The sequence below is a fragment of the Typopeltis vanoorti genome, chromosome 18 (genome assembly GCF_054136105.1).
Source record: "Typopeltis vanoorti isolate ZY-2024b chromosome 18, IOZ_Tvanoo_1.0, whole genome shotgun sequence".
Classification (NCBI taxonomy): domain Eukaryota; kingdom Metazoa; phylum Arthropoda; class Arachnida; order Uropygi; family Thelyphonidae; genus Typopeltis; species Typopeltis vanoorti.
Window position 1 is genome coordinate 55,168,923 of NC_143566.1, and position 26,255 is coordinate 55,195,177.

General features: G+C 38.8%; 1 protein-coding gene across 1 annotated transcript in view; it reads right to left on the minus strand.

Moving 5' to 3' along the window:
* Positions 1–26,255, minus strand: part of LOC150096673 (twitchin-like) — a 2,440,784-nt gene that overhangs the window by 2,369,568 nt on the left and 44,961 nt on the right. The window contains exon 6 of the mRNA XM_090408679.1: positions 3,901–4,121. Coding sequence (XP_090264805.1) covers positions 3,901–4,121 — 221 coding nt within the window. The remainder of the gene's footprint in view (positions 1–3,900; positions 4,122–26,255) is intronic.

Below are 26,255 nucleotides of genomic sequence, written 5' to 3' on the forward strand. Positions count from 1 at the left end.
CAAAATTACATGGCTCGTTCTAATTTTGAATGATCAATTGTTTGTATTCTACCTTGCAAAAGACTGCTTCCTGTCAAGCCACTGATGATAGTTTGTTATTTTCGAAATGAAATATCTGGCAATATATTAAATATACTTTTCTTGTGCTAACGTGATGATAATTCTTAAGAATATTATTAATATTCTTATTCTTAATATTAAGAATTTTATTAATAATTAGTAAAATAATCATTTCAGCATGTGTGTTTTGTGTCCCTAAATTCATAAATATGAACTGAAGAATATTAATCTATCTATATGTTCACTGGGCATCCACAGATGTCGTATGGTCACTTCGATGCTCAGTGATGTGCCACTCCAGGCCAATATATAAAGGTTTCAGCAGAATGGAAGCATCAAACTATAGACCTAATTTCATTTCCAAACAGTATTCAAGATGTTAAGGAACTCTGATAAATAACTCAGATGTCATTGTTCTTTGAGAGATACTTGAGCCATAAGGTTTCTTCGGTTCACACAAAAACACAAGGAAATAAGCAAAAAATATTTATTAAAAAGCCATATATTTCAGCCTGAATATTACAGGCCATCTTCAATGATAACATTAGTTGTGATTTCGTTTGGTATTCCAAATGGAATCCCAAACGGAATCACAAAATAAATCCCATAATCATTTGAGACCCACAGAGAGAGAGAGAGAGAGAGAAAGGGACTTAAGTACTATTTACTTATTTCCTTGCATTTTTGTGTGAATTAAAGAAACTCGGATGTCAACATAAATATTATTATTATTATTATTATTATTATTATTATTATTATTATTATTATTCAGGCCTCCAAGGAGTCAAAAAGACTCATCGAGGGAGGTCCTTCCTAAGACATAAAGTCTGTCAAGACTCATCGAGGGGAGGTCCCCCCCGGAGAAACATAAAGTCTATCATACCACTCTTTAAACTCGCTTACCGTTCTTGCTCCCACCACTCCAACAGGCAATGCATTCCACGGCCCAACCACCCTCCACACAAAGAAACCACTCCTTACCCTCTTGCTCACAGTTTCCTTTCGTAACTTCCAGGGATGGCCTCTTGTCATCATTCCTTCCCGCTGTTCAACCAAGTGAAAGAACTCCCCAGTGTCAACCCTGTAACCACCTCTCAACAGTTTAAAAGTCTCAATCATATCACCTCTCCTTCTTCTATCCACCAAACTCTGCAGTCCACATTCTCTCAGCCGATCCTCATAACCATCCTTGTACAGTCCTGAAACCATCTTTGTCATCTGTCTTTGTATCCTTTCCACAGTTAATTTATCCCCTTCAAATCCTGGGGACCAAATCTGAGAACAATAGTCCAAGTGTGGTCTGATCAGAGACTTATACAACGGAATGATAACCCTCATCTCTGCAGGTCAGTGTCCTTCTCATAATAGCAGCAATCCTCTGTGTTACCTTCACCACCTTTGCAATATGTCCCCTAAACTTCAGGTTTCCATCAATCATCAACCTCAGATCTCTTGTCTCCCCTACTTCCTCCAGTATCACTCCGCCCATAGAGTATGCAGCATCCCATCGATGTTTCATAAACCTCAAGATCTTACATTTTGCTGCATTAAATGAACATTGCCCGTTCATTTGCCCATCTATCTAGCTTATTTAAATCCTCTTGCAGGGCTACCACATCTGCACTATTACTAATAATCCTTCCCAGCTTCGCATCATCCACAATCAATTGAATATCCCCCTGCAATCCACTGGCTATGTCATTGATATAAAGGTTAAACAATATAGGTCCTAGTACTGAGCCCTGTGGGACCCCACTTGTAACCCTCTGCCTCCTGGAAACTGCTCCACCATACACAACTCTCTGATACCTATCAGACAGCCAATCCTGAATAAAGTTGACCAATCTGACATCCAGACCTATGTGCTGCAACTTAACTATCAGCTTATCATGTGGCACCCTGTCAAATGCCTTCACCAAGTCTAAGAAAATTGCAGTATATGCCTTTCCCTCATCTAATGTTCTTGTAACTTTATTATAAAAGGCTAGCATATTGCTAAAACAAGAGCGTCCTTTCACAAATCCATGTTGATTCTAACAGATAACATTACCCTCATCTGCCCAATGCTGTATACAGTCACTCACTACTTTCTCCAAGATCTTAACAACTACTGATGACACACAGACTGGCCTATAATTAGACACTTCCAGTCTGTTACCACCCTTATGCAATGGCACTATCTTACCTTCCTTCCATTCCCTGGGCACCTTTGCCAAAGCCAGACTTTCATTGAAAAGCCACGTTAAAGGCACTGTCAATTCCCTAGCACATTCTCTCAAAACTCGTGGTGAAATACCATCCAGTCCCACAGCTTTACTGACATCCAGAGTACTCAGTATCTGAAACACTCTCTCCTCCTCCTCGAACCAGTCCTATCCCTCTAGCATTAAAACTGACTCCTCTAGGATGAAATACTCCAATAAAGTGTTCATTGAACAATTCCACTATGTCCTCTGCATCAGTCACTCTATTCCCATTTTTATCCCACAATATCATTCTTCCACAGTCATTTCTCCTCCTACTGGCCACATAGCTAAAAAATTCCCTAGAGCCAATCTCCTCTCATATTCCAGTTTCGCTTTCCTAACCACACTAGTCACTCTTCTGGCCTGTGTCTTATATTCCTCATGCATCTTCTCTTCACCTGTCTCCTTATATCTCTTCCATAGCCCCTCTTTTTCACATGCAATTCCTGTTTAATATTGTTTGTCATCCACTTTACTCCAAATGGTGCCCTCTTCTTCACTCGTGGTATACAACTTACCATTGCTGATAACAAATATTCTTTCACAATTTCCCACGCAATAGTGATATCCCGGCCTTCCAATTCCTCCCTCCATGAAACTTCCTGAAGTTGTTGATGTCTAAGACTATTATAATCACCTGCCTTATAATTCCACATAAGTTCCCATCTCTTTGATACTCCTGCATGTCTATTCATTCACCATATGGTCACTCTCTCCAACTGGTGGAAGAGACGTCAACTCAGTTATTATCAACTCTTCTGATGCTATAACCAAATCCAAAACTTTTGAACCTCTTGTTCCCTCTGTTACATGTTGCCTAAGACATTTGTCCCTCAAGAATTCTAGAAATTCCATTCCCCTATTGCTACATGCATCTTCCTCTCTCCAATTTATACTATTGAAGTTAAAATCTCCCATAACAATCATTCTTCTTGCACTTGCCAAACTTAGCTGTCTAAACATCTCCTGGTCCCCATCCTCTGTGCTCCTGGGTCTGTAGCAACACCCCACTAAATATCCTGTCTTGCCTACCTCTACCTCACACCATACGCTCTCAAAATCATTTGTCTCACTTCCTTCCAAATTCTCCACTCTTAGAGGACATAGGTCATCACTTATCATAAGCAGCACCCCACCACCATGCTTTCCCCTCCTATCCTGACGAAAAATGCTATACCCAGCGACTTCTATTCCTGTTGTTATATCCCCTTCTGTCAACCACGTCTCTGTGATCGCAATAATATTTGGCAAGGCTGATGCTATCTGCGGCACCAATTCCTCTCCCTTATTCCGGATACTCCTGGCATTAGTATAAAGCATATGAATGCCATTGTTTCTATGATATGAAAGAAGCATTCTGTAGGATATATTTCAAATTTGTACAAGTTAATAGCTGTCCAAAAAAAGAGAGGAAAAAAATTAGCCTAGAGAAGCTCAACTTATGATGTTGAAAAAGCTCTAAATGTATATACAGAAATAAGAAATGAATGTTAAAATTATTCTAAGGAAATCTATTTTACTAATCTAAGAATATTTATTTCTAGTTATTCTTTATCAAATGCCCTCGACATTAAAAAAATTAATATATTCTCACCCTCAGTTCAAGCCTAATAATATACATCTCTTTTTCCTCCTTAACGGTCTGTTTGATTCTTGTAGTTTCTTTCACTATGATATTGTCACACATCCACACTATGTCAGGTTTAGGCTTAGCTCTAACTTTACATTCCATAATAATTCTCTTGCCTCCATCTTCAGAAATGATTTTGGGTTTTTCAACAAATGTTGGTGCAGTTCCTGAAGGTGTTTTCTGGCCTAAATATAAAAACATATATTTACTTTATTTCCATAAAAATCAGATTAATGATAAGTTCACAAATTAGAAAGGTAAGTTTATTGTTCTTGTTATTATTATTATTATATGAGTACCTCTAAGAAGTTCAAACATTGACTCATGGACACAGTAAGCAGAACCAATCTGCTTATTGTGTCAATCCATTCTATTCACTTACTATTGACAAAAGAAAAAAATTAACCCTCACATTTTCTTGTAAACTGTTCTGACTCAACTTCCAGAAATGTCCCCTCTTATTCCCCCCCCCCACACACACACACAACACCAAAACATACTGTAAAATTTCACCATTCACCCTCTTGTGAAATATTTTTATCAGCTTGTATGTTTCTATTGTCAGCTTGGTTGGCTAAGTGGTTAGCATGTGCTCTCTGGCCAAAAGGCTGCGGGTTCCAATCCCACCTAGGTGATTGATGTTTGTGATTGTCTTTTACCTGCATATATTAATACAAATATATATTATTATTATTATTATTATTCAGGCCTCCATGGAGTCAAAAGACTCATCATGGGAGGTCCTTTATAAGAAACACAAGTCTATCAAGACTCATCGAGGGAGGTCCCTCCTAGGAAACACAAAGTATATCATATACCACTCCTTAAACGCATTGACCATTCTGTTTCTCAATACTCCATCAGGCAATGCATTCCATAGTTCAACCACCCTCCATGCAAAGAAACCTCTCCTCACCCTCTTGCTCACAGTTTACTTTTGTAACTTCCAGGGATGGCCCCTTGTCATCATTCCTTCCCGCTGTTCAACCAAACTTTCGCTTGATTGAACAGCAGGAACTCTGTAAGTGTCAACCCTGTAACCACCTCTCAACAGCTTAAAAGTCTCAATCATATCAACTCTCTTTCTTCTCTCCACCAAACTCCAGTCCACATTCCCTCAGCTGATCCTCATAACTAACATTGTACAGTCCTGACACCATCTTTGTTATCTGCCTTTGTACCCTTTCCACAGTTAATTTATCTCCTTCAAGTCCTGGGACCAGATCTGAGAACAATAGTCTAAGTGTTGTCTGATCAGAGTCTTATACAACGGAATGATAACCATTTTATCTCTGCAGGTCAGTGTCCTTCTCATTATTGCAGCAATCCTCTGTGTTACCTTCACTACCTTTGTTAATAACTAATATAAAATAAGGAATAATAACTTCCTTATCTATACCTGTTAATGAGTTCTTCAACAGTTCTTCAACATTTCAACCAAGTAATCTTATGGGCTACCTTAGCAACCTTAGCAATATGCTTTCTAAACTTTAACTCTCTGTCTGCCATCACTCCTAAATCTCTAGCTTCATCTATTTACTGGAGTATAGTGTCATCAATGTCATACACTGCTTGTAAGCTATTTATCCTAAAATGCATAGCTTTACATTTCTCAACATTAAACTGGCACCCATTAATTTTTGCCCATACTGACAGCATTTAAATCATCCTGCAAGTTCTCCACATTGTCTTGATTAACTATTACTCTCCTAATTTTCCATCATCGGCAAACAACTGAATATTTTATTTCGGGTTATTTCCTATATCATTTATGTACAAATTAAACATCAAATGTCCCATCACTGCACCTTGAATCACACCACTAGTTCACCTGTTTCTGCATTGATCCTCCATATACAACTTTTTGATGTCTGACCAGCAACCACTCTCTTATCCACTTAACCAGTCTTGTATCCATCCCCAACATTTTGATAGATTACCGCATTGAACTCTTTTACGCAAATTGGAACAAATGGCACCCCATTTGTTCCAATTTGCGTAAAAGAGTTCAATGCGGTAATCTATCAGATGTTGTTGCAAAATCCAGTAGAATCATCATGTGGCCATTTCCTTTATCCAATTCAACTGTTACTACCAACCCTTCACAAAGCCATGTTGACCCTCATACAGTATCATATTTTTATCTATCCATTCTTGAATTCTCTTTTTTACCAAATTTTTTTAGTGCTTTCACCATGTCAGAGATACTGACTGGTCTATAATTTGCTACTGCAGTCTTAAAACTTCCCTTATGCAACGTAAATATTTTCCCTTTTCCCATTCCCTTGAGGTTCTATTAGACCTGAGACATAAATTAAAGAGTTAATGATATTTGGGAAGATTTGAATGAGGATATTCAATTGTTCAATTCAAGTGGTGATATAATATGATAGAGACGTAAAAGTTGGTAAGGATAACATTAGTATAGGATTAATGTTGAAAAAGTATTTCATAAAACAGTGGGAGTGGAGTAAAAATTATTTTGCATGGAAAGTTGTGAATGATTGGAATGCATTGCCTGAGAACATGGTGTCTGCCGAAAATTTGAATATGTTTAAGGCACAGTGTGATAAGCTGTGTGTATGACAAAAGATCTACTAGATGAGCCTTTGTCCCCATGGGGTCTTAGGATTACGATGATAATAATAATCTTCTCCAGCCAAAGTGCATAACTTTACACTTAACAACACTGAAATTACATCTCCATTTTTCAGCTGAAAGTGCCAAACAATTCAAATCCTCTTCTAACAACAAGTTAAAACTTCCCAGTATTGCTTTTCCTAATTTAGCATCATTATCAAACAACTGAATATCCCCTTTCACACCATGATCTATATCAAGATGTCCTGTCCAACCTTAGGTAATCCAAATGCCACATTTAAAAAAAAAGATTTATCCAAGGGTTGCATCACAATGCGTATCTAGTAATTTGGTGAGCAGAAGCAACACCACCTCAATAGCTGAACAAACAAACAACACTAATCATGCACTCACATTCCCCGTGAGTGCTCGGAGCATATGCGTTGAAACAAAACAGTATCAGAACGTTTCTTTGACACACTAATATTTGAAAAACATGTGGATATATAGTGATGTAAAAACAACATATAAAATTACAAACATCATGATTATCGATTAGAGATAGAATTAAAATATCTAATATGCATTCGATTCAAATTGTTATTTTATTTTTTTCGCTCATGAAAAAACCCACAGGCAGGCCGCATGTGGCCCGTGGGTAGTGCTTTGGATAACCTTGATCTATATCATTGATATATAAATTAAATGACAGTGATCCCAGAATAGAATCTTGTGGCACCCCACTTGTCACTTTTTTTCCTTTTTTTTTGGGGGGGGGGACATTGCATCTCCATACACAACTCACTGGCTCCTACTAGTCAACCAGTCTTGTAACCAAGCTGAAAAATGGCAATCCATCCCCATCCTGCCCAATTTCAACAGTAGTTTATCATGCAGTACTTGATCAAATGCTTTAGCAAAATCCAAATAAATCACTGTATAACCATCTTCCCCATCCAATATGCTAGTCACCCTATTATAAAATGTAACCAAGTTATTAAAGCATGACTTTCAGCTTAACAAACTCATGCTGCTCTCTCAAAATATTTCCATTCTCAATGATCCAGGTTATTCTGTCTCTAACCAGCGTCTCTCACAGCCTTCACTACTATACTTGATATACACACACTGGCCTCTAGTTTAACTCTACTGACTTGGATTCTCCCATATGCAGTGGCACTATTTTTCCTTCTTTCTACTTTTCAGGGACTGTTCTTCCTGCATGCCAGACTTCTGTTGAACAACCAAGTCAAGGGAACTGCCAGCTGTTTTGTACATTCTCTTAATATACATGGTGATATCCCACATCCTTATTAATATTAAAGTTATTTAATATTCTAAACATTTCCCATTTCGAAGTGTCAGTTGTCTGCCCTCCTTCCTATTCTTATTTAACACTATCCCCCCCATCCCCCCAAGTATGAAATCCTCACTGAATATTTCCACCATCTCTTCAGCAGATATGACTCATGTTCCATCTCCAGCAACTAATCAGTCTTCCATATACTTCTCATGTTGTTGAGGAGTGCCCTGTTCTTTATATCTCCTCCATAACATCCTTTTTCTCAGAAGTTCTTGCATAATTCCGTGATTCATCCATTTCACTCCTACTTTATGTATCATCTGAACCTTACAAATACAATCTAACATTGTCATAAGTAACTGATTCTGGACCAAGTCTAAGGTACCCTTTGAAATGATCAAGATACCACATCACCAATCTATTTCCTTAATTTATCATAGTCTCCTGCTCTGTAATTCCATACACATCTCTTGCTCTGTGAAGTTTTTACATGCCTAGCCACTCTGCATGTCAAAACCACCTGATCACTCTCCCCAATTGGTGGCATCCTGCCAACATTCTCTATTATCACTGTATAAGATGATATTATTAAATCTAACACTCAAGTTTCACAATGTTGATTCAACTACATGCTGTATAATATAATTGTCCCTAAGTATCTCAATCAATTCAATCTCCTTACTCACGCATATTTCCTGCTTTCAGTCAAGACTTTCATAGTTAAAGTAACCCATTATTATTACCTAGCTGTCACTCGCCACCCTCATCAATCTGAATATTACAGAATGAGATCCCCTCTGCATTCCTTGGCTGGTAGTAACAACCCATTAAATTTCTAAAATTTGTGCTATCCTCAACCTCACACCAAATGGCCTCAAAGCCATTTGGTGTGAGGTTGATTCTTCAAGTTCCACACTGAGAGGATATAACTGTTCTGAAATTATCAGCAATACCATGTCGCAACTTTCTTTCTTTTTAAAAAATGCTATAACCATCACATTCTATTCATATAAGCACAATATGGTGTGTTATCCATGTCTTACTGAAACCAATGATTTGTGGGCTGACTAACTGTATCAAGGCCACAAACTCTGTACTTTCATTCCTAATACTCCATGCATTGATGTATGAACACAGCAATTTCCCCTTTTTCCACATTCCTTCCCGCAATTTCCTACTCCATCACTTAAGTAATTTGATTCTGTTGGTCTGATTGAGGCCATCCCTATCTTGTCTCCCTTTGTCCCTTATCTCATGCTAATTTTGGTATATTACTCTCATGATCTCACTTCCCAGTGTTCATTTCCCTGACTACCTACACGTTCTCCTCCTCTCATCAACAATCTACCCAGCTTCACATTACTGCTCTCACTCAAATACTATCATCTGTAGCAAACAGCTCCCTCCTACCTTGAAATTTATCCCACACATTGACAAACTCAAGTCCTCTCTTCCTGCACATTCAAGCTATCATGCCATTTGTAATCATTGCCCTTCTCCTCAGTTCCCTATCATACCTTGATAACACACTCAGAATTCTCCCTCTGATGCTCTTTCACTTCACTGTCTCTAGTAACACTTGCGAATCACATGCCATCTCATTAACACTTAATTGCAAATCATTTGTTACCACCGGCATAATTAACTCTTCTACATTTCTTCTCCTCTCCACAGTCTCAGTCATTCTTCCTATTGTTGCTCCTCTCAGACATGCTTTTGACATCTTCTCCATTGTCACATCCTTCACTATTGAGTCTCCCATACAGCACTACACTACTTTCCACCATTTCACAACTTACTGATTTTTTTTTTTTTTTTTGAAATCATTCTTCACTAATTCCTACACAAATGACAAAGGCAAATTACCTCATTCTTTACCTGAAACTTTGTATTGCATGCCTTCTATACCCTTCTGCCAGAAAGACATCAGAAGAATCATGAGCAACCTGGATACTAAAAAGGCCTTGTGGAATCCCATCAGTTGTGCTCAAGAGATGTGCTCCTGTAATAACACCTGTTCTTTATCACCTTACATTTCAATACATTATACCATACTCAGCTGGCACCCTTGGAAACAAGCCCAATATTTACAGCCAATTAAAAAAAAAAATTGTTCTACCGTCAAATTATCAACCTATTGCTCCCACCTCACTGCTGTCCAAATTAATGAAGAAGGTAATCAGTGACCACTAATAGATGATCTCTTCACCTACAATAACCATCTCTGGACACTCGAATAAAAAGGGCCTCCAGAGAAACTTTTGCTGTTGTACTTGATATTTCCAAGACATTTAATACAGTTTAGCATCAAGGACTTATCGACAAATTACCATTTTATTGCCTTCCTTTCTCCCTTTGTAACTGGACTCTCAGTTTACTCTAGGTTCATTATGTATAATGGTGGAAGGTATACTCTCTTCAGATTTTCCAAAATGGAGCTGTTCTTTGGGGCGCTGTTATTTCATCCACCCTCTTTCTCATATACTTAAATGGCATGCACTCAGTGATCCAATTGACAGTTTTGTTGACAATAGCACTCTTCACTTCCTACTGATTCAGCAAACCTTGCAGTACCCAAACATCTCAAGCTTCAAGATCATCTACAATAATTACCATAAACACTGACCTTCCCATAATCTTTTATTTGGCTAACAACAACCTAGTCACCTTCAATGCTTCCAAAACATAGTTTTACCTGTTTTCTTACAAAAAAAAATAACTTAGATCTTCTCCACTTATATTTGATTATGCCCAACTCATCAGTTAAGGCTAGCCAGCTCATTTCTCAGACTGAATCTTATTCCTACCCTTTCCTAGCATAATCACATCACTTCTATAGCATCATCAGTTCTAAACTAATGGAATTCTTCTTCTTTCATGACAGCACTCAATACACCTCTAAAATCCTTTCGATCTTGGAAAATTGCTCTTGCATTTGAGATGGTACACCTAAGACCTCTCTAAACATTCTTAATGCTGTTCAGAAGAGAGGGGAACTCAGCTCATTGATGATCTCTCTCTCTCTCTCTGTCTCACTCTCTTTCACAGATGGTTAGTTTCTTCATTGTATCTCTTCTACAGATAATTCCATGGACACTATTCATTGGGTCCTGATTTCTGCTAAACCTATAGGAACATGAACACATGAACAACAGCTATACAACATCTTTTTCCAGCTGAACTGATGACTTAAACATACCACTCCCAGTTGCCTTTTATTCCATCTACCTTAGTTCCATGGAAAAGCCTTTCCTATGAAATATCCCCCAAGGACTACAACTTTAAGAAGCAAATCAACAGATTACTTTGCTCTTGACCCCAGCCCATACACATGCATTTATCCGCCTGTAGGCCTTATGACTTCTTGCACCTGAGTGATATTAAAAAAAAAAGTTTTAAGCACAACTAGGGAAAATACACTCAGGACCAAAGACTTGTTAGTATCCAATCTATTCAGGATTGTTCTGATGTTGTTCTGATCAGAGTCCAGGAGAGCAGGTCTTGGTAAAATGGGGGGAAATCTTATAAAGAGGAATAACAGCCTGCTTATCTCTACTTATTAGTATATTTTTAAACAGCAAAGCGATCCACTGAGCAGTCTACTCTTCTGTGTTTTTTTTTTTTGTTGTTGTTGTCGTTGTTGTTCTTTTTGTATGTGACTTCCAACCTAGGAAAAGCTGAAAACCTATAGTGCATTTACCATGTGTGGGCTATGGATTTTTTTTCTGTTTTTATTAATTTTATATATATCTTTTTTTGTATTTTTATTCATGGAACTTTTACAAGCCACTTCAAGATTCTGATAAGAAGAACATCATCTCACACCAGGTGATGAAATTCATCAGACAATCACAAACACCAATGACCACAGCTCGCAGTTGTAGGTCTGGATATGCTAACTGCTTCGACACCAAGGCTAGCGATGTTCTCTTAAACTGAGTTTACCGTCATCATCCATGAAGTTAGACAACAACAGCAACCTAGATATAGACACATGTTGCTATTCATCCTGTCTCCTGGATTTTACTCCACTCCAAACTACTCTTTGATGTCTGTTCATCATCTATATTCTTATCCATGTCACTAGCTTCATATTTAAATCCATTATGGAATTCTGCTCTTAACCAAACTTCTCATACCTTTAATCACCACTCCTGAAATAAGCTTGGTCTAAAATTTGCTGTTACTGTTCTCGAGTCTCCTGTATGTAATTAATGAGACTATCTTATCATGTTTCCACTCCTTTTAGACTCTGCCACTGCTAAGACAAAATAAAAAGCCTGGTCAAGGGCAATGAATACGGGATTTCATAATATCAAAAATTTTAGTTATATCTATACAGTAATTGCTAAGTAATAACATTCCAACTGATAAAATAAATAAATATAATAGGTGCAATACCTACCTAAAAGTTTTTAATAGTTTTCACTACTAATAGTTTTTAGTTGCAAAATGCAACTACAAACTATTACTCAAAAATATTAATGATATTCCTTTTTTATATTAGTCTGCTCTTGTACACTTCCTATTCCAATAATCAAATTATCTAGTTTTGGATAATTATTACAGATATTTTAAAGCAAAAGATTTTTAAAAAAATATAAATTCATTCACTGCATAGCTTATGCAGGAGAAATGACATGGGTTTGTTAATTTGTGAAGTGAGTTTGATAGACGAAAGGACTTATGCAAGATAAATGAAGTACATTTGAATGGATTTGGTGTTCAGAGTCGGGAAAAAGTGTTGCTGCATGAAGTAAGATTGGATGTGCAATATCAGGAAAACCAGAGCTTTTAGAGGCGAAGATGCTGGGCACATACACTGATACCAGTGGGGAATTTGGGTGTAAGAATGTGAAGAAGAGGCCTAAGTTATTACTATTAACAAACTAGAATGGGATTGTTTAACAGCAGTGGCTCTAGAGGGAAGGGGATACTGCACTCTATGTACCCTAATGCCAGGAGCATTAGGAAAAAGGGAAAGAGTTTTTGACATTGGCTAGTTAATTTAACCAAAAGTTGTTGGCATAAGTGAGATAGAATGCAAAGTGTATAGTATTATCAGGTGGAATAGAGAAAAAAGAATGGGGAGGAGTTTTGTGATTACAGCTGATGAATTCTAACCAAAGGGAGTGGGAGTTCAACTGCAGGAAAATGAAAATAGTGCATTTGAGGCGTATGCTGTGAGATAGAGGCCAGCAGGACAAAATATACAGTTGGTTTCTGCTACAGACCAGGAGATGTATATCATCAGGTGGAGATAATGCAGTAACAAGATGGATAATGTGGATAGCATGCATCAACGAATAAGCTCAATGAGTGGAGGGAAAGTAATAATTATAGGAGACTTCAACTATTGGAACATAGATTGGAAGGAGGAGAGGATACATGGGAAGAAGGAAATGGAATTCTGCAGTTACTAAGGAATAATTACCATAGGCAACATGTAATGGAATGTACTAGGGGTTTGAGACTGCCAGATCTAGTAACTGCTTCTGAGAATATCTCTGTAAGAAAGATGACCACATTGCCACCTGATGGTGAAAGGGATCATATTGTTTTGATCTGGGAGGTGGATAAATGTATGGAAATTTCAGTTAAGAGGATTGCATATGTGAAATTATAAAACTGATAAGTATGACAAACTTAGGAAATTGCTTGGAGCAGTGCAGTGGCATGAGAAATTGCAATGCCTGGATGTTGATAGTGTGTGGGAGGTGGTAAAGGGGTGTTTGAGGGAAGTAACAGCAGCTTGAATACCTAGAATCAGGAGGAAACATCAAGTTGGAATTAAAGGATGAATGCTGTCATTAAGCTAGCTAGAGCTACAAAAAAGAAAAAAAAAGAAAAATTTGTGGAGGGAATTCAAAGAGAAAGGTGACCAGCAGGACATAAGCAGCACGAAGCACACAAGCCATAAGGGCGACCAATATAGTAAGAAGAAAAATCAGAATATGAGAGGAAATTAGCAGTACAGGTCAAAGATAATCCCAAAGAGTTCTTTCAATATGTTGCAAGTAAAAGGAAGAATGTTTATGGCAGAATAATTTTAATGAACGCCAATAGCAGGAAGATAACTGAAGCAGATGAAATAACTGAATTACTAAGTGAACACTTTGCAAGAGTATATCATCCAGGTGGAGATATTGCAGTAACAAGACGATCAAGAGCTTATGGAAATAGGGGGAGATGAACTGGAAGAGCATAGGATAGTGCAAAATCTTGATGTAAATACAGCTATGGGATTACATGGTATACCAGGTCGAGTTTTGCAAGAAGATAATGGGGTAGTGCCTTTGGCCACATTGTTTTATTAAAATCTCAGCTTTGGGTTGGTCTTAAGTGGCTGGAAAGATGGGAAAATAGTTTCTTTGCATGAAGAAGGTGCCAATACTTAGATAGCAAATTACCAACCAATGAGTGGGTAGATAGGAACATAATACTATATGGGAGAGGTATGGTTATGTGAAGGATAGGCGTGCCTTAGTAACTCGTCCACCTTTCGTAATACATTGACAGATAAGTTGGATAAAGGTAATGGATTTAAAGTGATACTGCTGGACTTTGCAAAGACTTTTGACAGGATATTGCATGGAATTCTAATCAATAAATTGCACACATGGAGATGGATATAAAGTTGATGATGTGGATATGAGGGAGGTTGACGGAGAGATACCAGAAGTAGTTTATTAAGAAGTAGAGTCCAGAGGAAGGCCTGTTATTAGTAGCATGCAGCAGGGCTCTGTTCTTCGGTCAGCACTATTTAGTTTGTACATGAATAATATAGGAAATCATCTGAGAGAAATTATTCAGTTGTTTACAGATGATGTAAAATCGGGCACAGCAATAGTCAATAAAGTTCATGTTAACATTTTGAAGGATGGTTTAAATAGACCAGCAGTGTGGGCAAAGGAGAACAGATGTCAGTTTATTATTATCATTATGTAGCACCACCAGGGAGTCCAAAGACTCATCGAGGGAGAGTGTGCCAACAGCATTGAATGATTGATCCTGTCCAAGTACTAACCACGCTCAAGCTTGCTTAACTTTTTTGCATGAGCCATTAGTAGCAGAGGCTCTACCAATCGACCAACCTTTGCTGGCAAATTATCATTTTAAGATAATTTTTATGGCTACATTCTACTCTGAATCCTTCTGAGATTCTCCTGGTGGGTTACATTATAAGAGGTTAATTTTATTTTGTCCATTACAATTCTGAAATGTTTCCATGTGTTTACATGCTTGAGTATCACTGCCTTGTTCTGAGAAAAGCATTTCTTATGCTCTGAGGATGCTGATTTTAAATGATCATATTTATTTTTTCCTGTGATGCAGAATTCAAATAAGTAAACCTGAGATGAACCATTATTCTAAGTTTCATCTCCAATTAAATAATGACTCAATTTCTCTTTGAATGTACATAATTTAAACTTTCTTCCTCACAACTGTGCAAGTCCAACACATTCAAGAATAAGTTGAACTTATGACCAAATTGATTAATACTGCATCCACTATGCTTTATAAGTAATTCATTATCACCACAATTAAGCACTAATCAGGGGGAAAGCAGTGCATTATTATTATTATTTTTTTTTTTTTTCGAATCACTTAATATACATAAGACAACCAATAATGTTATTAACTAATACAGATGGAAACAAATATTGGCTAACTTGACATGTCTGCCCTCCCTTATCAATTTTTACTTACATTAAACATAGGTGATGCCATGAATTCATTTTGAAGTTCAACAGAAATTTTAGAAATAACAGATATGAACAGTATATTAATAAAACACAGTTTAAAAAAAAAAAATAATAAAAATATTAAGCATTTCATGAATTTCATATTTCAGGTAGAACAAGCCATGAGAAATTTGAAATGTGAAAGGTAGCTAGAGTCAATATTTAACCAGAAATGTCTTATATTTAACCAAATATTATTATTATTTCAGGCAACTCCAAGGAGTCGACAGACTCATTGAGGGAGGCCCTAACATAAAATTCAACATTCACACACTATCTATCATACCTCGCCTTGAACTCATTCACAGTCATAGCACCCACAACAGACTCTGGCAGCTTATTCCACTCATTCACCACTCTCAAAGTAAAAAACCGAGCTCTAACACCATTGCTAACCACATTCTTGCCCAGCTTCCATGTATGGCCCCTAGTCCTCCCACCACCAGTCCTATTCTCAAAATTATCTTCTGAATTAATCTTATTGAAATCCTTCAGTAATTTGAATGTCTCAATCATATCACCCCTTTTCCGCCTATTAACCAATTTTTGCAACCCACAAATCTTCAACCTGTTCTCATAAGGTTCATTCCATAGACCTGTTATCATCTTGGTCACTCATCTCTGGATCCTCTCCACCTCTTCCCCATCAAGAAGAAACCCTGGCACCCATATCTGGGTAGAGTAGTCTAGATGGGGTCTTATCAAGGCTTGATACAGAGGAACAACAACTTGTTGGTCTATGCTTGTTAAAGTATTTTTCAGCAACCAAGTGATTTGATGAGCTGATTTAGCCACTTTTGCGATGTACCACCTAAACTTCAACTCCCTATCCACCAACACTCCCAAATCCCTGGCCTCATCAATCTCCTGGAGTACCGTTCCACCAATGTGCTATACTGTTGCTAATCTTTTCACCCCAAAATACATATCCTTACACTTTGCTACATTAAATCAGCATCCATTTTCCTTAGCCCAGTCCTCCAAACTATCCAAATCATCTTGCAAAATTTTGACATCCTGTTCACTCATCCAACTTTGCATCATCAGCAAACAAGTGAATACTTCCTCTCAGATCCTTTCCTATATTGTTAATGAACAAACTGAAAAGTAGTCCAAGAACTGCGGCACACCACTAGTCACAAGCCGTCTTTTGGACTCTACTCCTGAAGAAATCACTCTCTGATATCTCTCCATCAACCACCCTCCCATCCATCTCACCAACCCTATATCCATTCCCATATGCTGCAGTTTACTGATTAGAATTCCATGTGGTATCCTGTCAAAGGCCTTAGGAAGGTCCAGTAGAATCACTATAAACCCATTACCCTTATCCGGTTCAGACGTCACTGTGTTATAAAACATGAGCAAGTTGCTGAGGCATGATCTACCCTTCACAAAACCATGCTGTCCCCCATACAGTATCCCATTTTCATCTATCCAATCCTGTATTTTTCTCTTGACTAATTTCTCCAAGACCTTGACAATGATTCCTGATATGCTGATTGGTCAGTAATTTACAACAGCAGTCTTGGAACCTCCTTTATGCAGTGGAACTATTTTCCCCTCTTTCCACCCCCTTGGGACTAACCCAAACCCGAGACTCAAATTAAACAAAATGGTCAAGGGCACTGACAATTCTTTAGTCACTTCACATACAACACGAGCTGGTATACCACCCATCCCACAGATGTATTGACATTGAGGTTTTGTAATAGACTACTCATCTCCACTTCATTCACCACAATTCCCGTATAATCTATTGGTTCATTCATTCCTGCAATGTCACCACCTGGATGATATATTCTTGCAAAGTGCTCGCTCAGTAATTGTACTATATCAACTGATTCGGTTACCTCTTTACCATCGGCATTCTTTAAAATCATTCTGCCATATACATTTTTTCTTTTACTTGCAACATATCGAAAAAAATGTTTGGGATTCTCTTTAGCCTGCATGGCTAATGTTCTTTCATAATCCGTTTTTGCTTTTCTTACCACACTTGTTACCCTTCTATCCTGCACTTTATACCGTTCATGTGCGTGCCGGTCACCTTTCTCCTTAAATTCCCTCCATAGTTGTTTCTTTTTTTTTTGCAGCTCAAGCTTAATGGTGTTATTCATACATCCATTTAATCCCTACTTGATTTATTATTCAGACTCTAGGTATACAGTCAGCCATTGCCTCATGCAAACACTTCCTAATCACCTCCCATGCACAATCAACATCTAGCCCTTGCCGTTTTACATGCCATGGCACTGAACCAATCAAATTCCTAAGCTTGTCATGCTTTCCAGCCCGATAATTCCACATATAACCCGTCTTATTTGTAAATTCTACACCTTTAGTCACTTCCCAAGTCAAGACCCTATGATCACTCTCGCCAACTGGTGGCAACGTGGTCATATTCGTAACAGCCAAATTCTCAGATGCAATTGCTAGATCAAGTATTCTCTAACCCCTAGTATTTTCCATTACATGCTGTCGCAGATAGTTATCCCTTAATAATTGCATAAAATCCCATTCCTTCCTCCCCTCCTTCCAATCAATATTACCATAGTTGAAATCACCCATAATAATTACCCTCCTAGAGCAGCACCCAACTGTATATTTTCTTCTGCTAGTTTCAATCTCACATCAAGCCTCAAATGTGTTCTTTTCTCTATCCTGCAGTTCCACTTCTATTCTCCTTGGCTGTAGCTCATCAGCTATCATCAATAAAACGCCTTCCCCCATTTTATTCTCCCTGTCACTCCTGAACACACTACACCCCTCACATTCAATCCCACTAGCTATATCATCTTCTGTAAGCCATGTTTCACTAATGCCAATAACCTGGAAGTGTCAACCAAGGTTAACAATTCTTCCTTCTTGTTCCTAATGCTTCTGGCATTAGTATACATGAATTGCAGAAGCCCATTTATCCCATCCCTATTTTGATGTCTTATAACTAACTACCCCATTCTGATTCATAGTCTTTTGTACTCACTTGGGCATATTACAGTCATTCATATACTCAACTGTCTCCCTAAAGTCTGCATATCTACTCCCCCCCCCCACCCCTTAATAACTCTAGTTTCCCTGATTCTGCACATCCACTTCCACTACTTTCGACAACACCTTTTCAAGTCTCCGTATATACCAAATCCATTCAAACGTAAACCATCCATCTTATATAAATCCTTTAACCCATTGAACTCACTCCACACATCCACAAATTCCACACCACTCGTCCTGCATAATTCATGCATAAAGTCATTTGCAATTATGGCCCTTCTTCTATACTCTTCACTGTCATAAATATGGGAGTATAAAAGTTTTACATCAGTTACTACATAAATTCAGATGACCTCAGATGGTTAACTATAATGGTGCATTTTTGACATGATTGTCACCGAGTTCTAGTACTACCCATCTATAAAAAAAAAAGCAAATAAAACTAAATGTGAGAAATTTATAGATGTATTTCCTTACTGAGAAGGTAACTTTCTACATCTATCTCTATCCCCAGTATTTTAATAATATGGTGATATACAATTTTATTATTTGCACATTAAAATGATGCTAACTCAACAACCTTCATATACAAATAGACCAGTCATGATGATACTTCATTTACCAACTGTTTGTTTACACTTGGGTAGAGGACTGAAACAAGAATATAGTTTTTTGTCAAATATAATATTAATTCGTTACTAAGTGTTCCAGGCAAGATTTATTATTATTATTATCATCCAGGCCTCCATGGAGTCAAAAGACTCATCGTGGAAGGTCGTTTCGAGGAAACACAAAGCTTATCATACCACTCTTTGAGCCCATTGACCGTTCCCGCTCCAACCAATCTCTCAGGCAATGCATTCAAGGTTAAACCGCTCCTCACCCTCGTTTAATGTGGCAAAGTGTAAGTTTTTGCATTTTGTCATGAAAGATTACCAGCTGTGTGGCAATATTGATAGAACTGTACTCCAGGAAATGGATGAAGCCAGGAATTTGAGAGTGTTAGTGGATGAAGAGATGAAACATGGAGAGCATATTGCAAGTGGCTAAAACAGATCATCAGATTAGTTGGTTAGTGAAGAATACCCTGACAAGCAGAAATAAGGAGGTTATTATACTTTTTCATAGTTCCTTGGTGAGATCTCATCTTGACTACTGTGCATAAATCTGATCACCTGATTTTCTTGGGAATGAGGCAATGAAAAGATCCAGCGAGAGGTGACCAAGTTGGTGGGAGGTGTATGGAATGTCTCTCATGAGGATAGGGTGAAGATTTGTAAAGAAATTGTTTGCAGCCAGAAAAGGGATGATATGATTGAGACATACAAATTACTGAAAACTTTTTACAAGATTAATACAGAGGAAATTTTTTCAAACAGGTCTGTGATAGGAGAACTAGTGACCCCGCTTTGAAATTGAGTAATAATGTAGTTAGCAAAGGTGTGAGGATTAAATTTTTTTACTTGGAGAGTGGTGAGTGAGTGGAATAGGTTGCCAAAAGTCTGTTGTGGGTGCCTTGAGAGTGAATAAATTCAAGTGAAGTATGATAGCTGTTGTGCAAATGTTGAATAGTGCTTGACATAATGTTTTGGTACTCCCTTGATGAGCCTAAGGGTTTCATGGAGTAGGGCTGCCACTGTCCCGAATTATGCGGGACATCCTTAATTTTAAGAAAATTTTCAGCGTACTGAATTACACCTAAGCAGGACAGCTTATATATTTAAAATACAAATATTATTAAATCACTAATACATATTCAACTTTGGCTTTTTCATTTTATACATTTAGAGGAGAAGAAGACTTTCATATTCGATAAGTGTGTCCCTCTTTGGACTTACCAAAAGGTGGCAACCCCATCATGGAGTTCTCCATGTAATAATAATAATTGAAGCGTTACTTTCTTCTCTGATATTGAGCAGCTTAGTCCCATCTTGGATGATCTACATTCTTTTCACCCACCCATCCACCCAACCCCATGTATCAAATTATTCTGCCCAACCTGTCAAATCATCCACCAATTGGTGAAAGTGACCATGAGGTGATTACTTGGGTGGTTGCCAGCAGTGCAAGGACCTCTGTGAAAAAAGGGTACATGTGGAACTACAAGGGGGAGGGGTGATTATGAAGAGCTCAAGAGACAGCTTGAAGGTGTAGCATGGAATGAGGAGTTAGCTGGAAAAGAGATCAATGCAGCTTGGGGGATTTTCAAAAACTATTTAGTAGATGCAATGTCTAAATGTATACCATTGGTGAGAAGGTTAAATAAGGTAGGTGTGAGATGGATGAATGAAAAGATTATGCATGCAATACAGAGAAAAAGGGCATTGTGGAGGCAGCATAAGAGAAGTGGAAGTAACCAATTTCATGAGGTCTACAAAGACCAGGCAAGGAGGGTGACTTGGTTGGTGAGAGTGGCTAAAGAGAGGTATGAACAGCAGTTAGCTAATGAAGCCAAAAAGAATCCTAGGGAGTTCTTTCGATATGTAGCCAGCAAAAGAAAGAATGATTATGGAAGGATGACATTGATTGGAGGAAATGGCATAAAGATAGCTGTTGCAGAATGTGTGGTGGAGATACTTAATGAACAGTTCATAAAGATCTTTCAATCTTGTGAATGTGACTTCATGGAGAGATTAAGAGCAATTGATGATGGGGAGGAGAGACTGACTGTAAGTGAGCAAGAGGTGTTTGGTGAGTTGAGTAAACTAGATGTAAATAAGGTTGTGGGACTTGATAATATATCACCGAGTATTCTGAAGGAATGTGCCAGAGAATTGACACCTGCCTTGACATATTTTTTTAATACGAGTCTTGCACTTGGTCAAGTTCCTAAAGAGTGGAAGGAGGGCAAGATTGTGCCACTTCATAAAGGAGGTGATCGAACTCAAGCATCAAACTATAGGCCTATCTGTGTGTCAGGTGTTGTGGTTAAGTTGTTGGAGAAGCTTGTGAGAACTAGGATCCAGAGTTGGGTTGACAACAATGGTATAATCTTTGATGGACAGCATGGATTTGCTAAAGGGAGGTCATGTTTTAGTAATCTACTTACTTACTTATTACAATAAAGTGACTGCTTCCTTGGACAGAAGAGAGGGATACACAGTAATATACTTGGATTTCGCAAAAGCTTTTGATAAAGTACCTCATGATAAGTTGACAGTCAAACTAGAGCAGATGGGGTTGAATATTAGATCAGTGCATTGGATTGGAAACTGGCTGTCTGGTAGGTATCAACAAGTTGTGTATGTGGGTTCAATATCCAGGAAAAGGAAAGTCACTAGTGGAATGCCTCAGGGGTCTGTTTTAGGGCCATTACTATTTATCTTGTATATTAATGATATTGGCGAAGATTTGAAAGAGATATTCAGTTGTTTGCAGATGATGCAAAGTTGGGACGAACTATAAAGAGTAGTGAAGATGTTGTGGCCTTCCAAGAAGACTTGAATAAATTGAGTGTTTGGGCACGGAAATGGGGATGTGAGTTCAATGTTGCAAAATGTAAGGTTTTAAAATTTGGAAAACAAAGATGAGATGCAGAATTTATGCTTGGTGAGAATATATTGTTGGAAGTAGAGGAAATAAGAGATCTGGGGGTGATAGTGGATAAGGATCTAAAATTTGGGGGACACATCGCCAAAATTGTGAAAACAACACAAAGACTTCTGGGATTGATGCGGAGGACACTGACGTTTAGAAGTAGGGAGATTCTTGTTCCATTGTATAAGGCTTTGATTAGGCCACACATGGACTATTGTGCCCAGATTTGGTCACCTGGTTTTCAGAAGGATGAAGAGATGTTGGAAAGGGGCCAAAGGCGAATGACTAAGGGAGTTTCTGACCTCTGGAATGTCGAGTATGAGGAAAGATTGAAAAGATGTAATTTGCAGAGTCTAGTGGAGAGAAGGAAGACGGGAGATATGATAGAGACCTACAAGTTGGTAAGGGGTTATTATAGGATCAATGGTGGAGAAGTTCTACAGAGAATAGTGGGAGATCAGGGGAAAACCAGAGGTCATCCCTGGAAATTGTATAAAGAAGGTGTGAGTAGGGGAGTGAGAGGCAGGTTTTTTTCGTGCAGAGTTGTGAGTGATTGGAATGCCTTGCATAAGAGTGTAGTGTCTGCAAGGAGTTTGAATGTGTTTAAGACACGGTATGATGAGATGTGTGTGAGATAAAAGGACCTCCTAGATGAGTCTTTGACTCCATGAGGTCTTGTTTAATAATAAAATAATTATTATTATTATTATTATTATTATTATTATTCAGGCATCCAAGGAGTCAAAAGACTCATCGAGGGAGGTCCTTTCTAAAACATAAAGTCTGTCAAGACTCATCGTGGGGAGGTCCCCCCCCTGAGAAACACAAAGTTTATCATACCACTCCTTAAACCCACTGACCGTTCTCGCTCCCACCACTCCATCAGGCAATGCATTCCACGGCTCAACCACCCTCCACACAAAGAAACCACTCCTTACCCTCTTGCTCACAGTTTCCTTTCGTAACTTCCAGGGATGGCCTCTTGTCATCACTCCTTCCCGCTGATCAACCAAGCGAAAGAACTCCCCAGTGTCAACCCTGTAACCACCTCTCAACAGTTTAAAAGTCTCAATCATATCACCTCTCCTTCTTCTATCCACCAAACTCTGCAGTCCACATTCTCTCAGCCGATCCTCATAACTATCCTTGTACAGTCCTGAAACCATCTTTGTTATCCGTCTTTGTATCCTTTCCACAGTTAATTTATCCCCTTCAAATCCTGGGGACCAAATCTGAGAACAATAGTCCAAGTGTGGTCTGATCAGAGACTTATACAACGGAATGATAACCCTCTTATCTCTGCAGGTCAGTGTCCTTCTCATAATAGCAGCAATCCTCTGTGTTACCTTCACCACCTTTGCAATATGTCCCCTAAACTTCAGGTTTCTATCAATCATCAACCCCAGATCTCTTGTCTCCCCTACTTCCTCCAGTATAACTCCTCCCATAGAGTATGCAGCATCCCATCGATGTTTCCCAAACCTCAAGACCTTACATTTTGCTGCATTAAACTGACACCCCCATTCATTTGCCCATCTATCTAGCTTATTTAAATCCTCTTGCAGGGCTACCACATCTGCACTATTACTAATAATCCTTCCAAGCTTCGCATCATCTGCAAAAAAACTGAATATCCCCCTGCAATCCACTGGCTATGTCATTGATATAAAGGTTAAACAATATAGGTCCTAGTACTGAGCCCTGTGGGACCCCACTTGTAACCCTCTGCCTCCTGGAAACTGCTCCACCATACACAACTCTCTGATACCTATCAGACAGCCAATCCTGAATCCAGTTGACCAATCTGACATCCAGACCCATGTGCTGCAACTTAAATATCAGCTTATCATGTGGCACCCTGTCAAATGCCTTCGCCAAGTCTAAGAAAATTGCAGTATATGCCTTTCCCTCATCTAATGCTCTTGTAACTTTATTATAAAAGGCTAGCATATTGCTAAAACAAGAGCGTCCTTTCACAAATCCATGTTGATTCTCACAGATAACATTACCCTCATCTGCCCAATGCTGTACACGGTCCCTCACTACTTTCTCCAAGATCTTAACAACTACTGATGACACACAGACTGGCCTATAATTAGACACTTCCAGTCTGTTACCACCCTTATGCAATGGCACTATCTTACCTTCCTTCCATTCCCTGGGCACCTTTGCCAAAGCCAGACTTTCATTGAAAAGCCACGTTAAAGGTACTGTCAATTGCCCTAGCACATTCTCTCAAAACTCGTGGTGAAATACCATCCAGTCCCACAGCTTTACTGACATCCAGAGTACTCAGTATCTGAAACACACTCTCCTCCTGTACCTCCAGACCTCGTACCAGTCCTATCCCTCTAGCATTAAAACTGACTCCTCTAGGATGAAATACTCCAATAAAGTGTTCATTGAACAATTCCACTATGTCCTCTGCATCAGTCACTCTATTCCCATTTTTATCCCACAATATCATTCTTCCACAGTCATTTCTCCTCCTACTGGCCACATAGCTAAAAAATTCCCTAGGATTTTCTTTGGATCTTAGGGCCAATCTCCTCTCATATTCCAGTTTCGCTTTCCTTACCACACGAGTCACTCTTCTGGCCTGTGTCTTATATTCCTCATGCATCTCTTCACCTGTCTCCTTATATCTCTTCCATAGCCTCTTTTTCGCATGCAATTCCTGTTTAATATTGTTTGTCATCCACTTTACTCCAAATTGCGCCCTCTTCTTCACTCGTGGTATACAACTTACCATTGCTGATAACAAATATTCTTTCACAATTTCCCACGCACTGGTGATATCCCTGCCTTCCAATTCCTCCCTCCATGAAACTTCCCGAAGTTGACGTCTAAGACTATTATAATCACCTGCCTTATAATTCCACATAAGTTCCCGTCTCTTTGATACTCCTGCATGTCTATTCATTTTCCAAGTCAAAACCATATGGTCACTCTCTCCAATTGGTGGGAGAGACGTCAACTCAGTTATTATCAACTCTTCTGATGCTATAACCAAATCCAAAATTTTTGAACCTCTTGTTCCCTCTGTTACATGTTGCCTAAGACATTTGTCCCTCAAGAATTCTAGAAATTCCATTCCCCTATTGTTACATGCATCTTCCTCTCTCCAATTTATACTACTGAAGTTACAATCTCCCATAACAATCATTCTTCTTGCACTTGCCAAACTTAGCTGTCTAAACATCTCCTGGTCCCCATCCTCTGTGCTCCTGGGTCTGTAGCAACACCCCACTAAATATCCTGTCCTGCCTACCTCTACCTCACACCATACGCTCTCAAAATCATTTGTCTCACTACCTTCCAAATTCTCCACTCTTAGAGGACATAGGTCATTACTTATCATAAGCAGCACCCCACCACCACGCTTTCCCCTCCTATCCTGGCGAAAAATGCTATACCCAGCGACTTCTATTGCTGTTTTTATATCCCCTTCTGTCAACCACGTCTCAGTGATCGCAATAATTTTTGGCCAGGCTGATGCTATCTGCGCCACCAATTCCTCTCCCTTATTCCGGATACTCCTGGCATTAGTATACAGCATATAAATGCCATTGTTTCTATACCCAGCATTATCCCTTCTAGTCTCCACTGGGCTCAGTCTTACCTGACATTGTCCCCCTTCTCCCAAGTATCCATTCCCACAAGAGGCCACCCCTGCTATCATCCTCCCTGGGACACACTGACTCGTTCAGAACAGCAATCTCTCCAGATGCCTACGTCCTTCCTCATTCAAATGTAAACGGTCTCTCGCAAACAACTCCTCTCTTTCCTCAAACGCACTCCAAGCATCCACATATACCAGTCCTCTCTTGTCACACATTCTCGCTATTATGCCATTCAATATCACCGCTCTTCTGCTCAGCTCATCATTATCATACCTAGGCAATACGCACACTATTTTTCCTCTCTCTGTCTTCTTCCGTACAGTCTCAAGCAAAAATCTCATATCTCTCGCTGCCCGACTTACATTACCACTCAAGTCATTCGTTCCTACCATCACAATCATCTCATCCACCCTTTCACTTCTCTTAATTGCCATAGCCACCCTTTCTATTGTTCCTCCTGGCAAACACTCCTCACGCATCCTATCCTGAACACCACGGATCATTGAGTCACCATACATTATACCTCTTACCATTCCA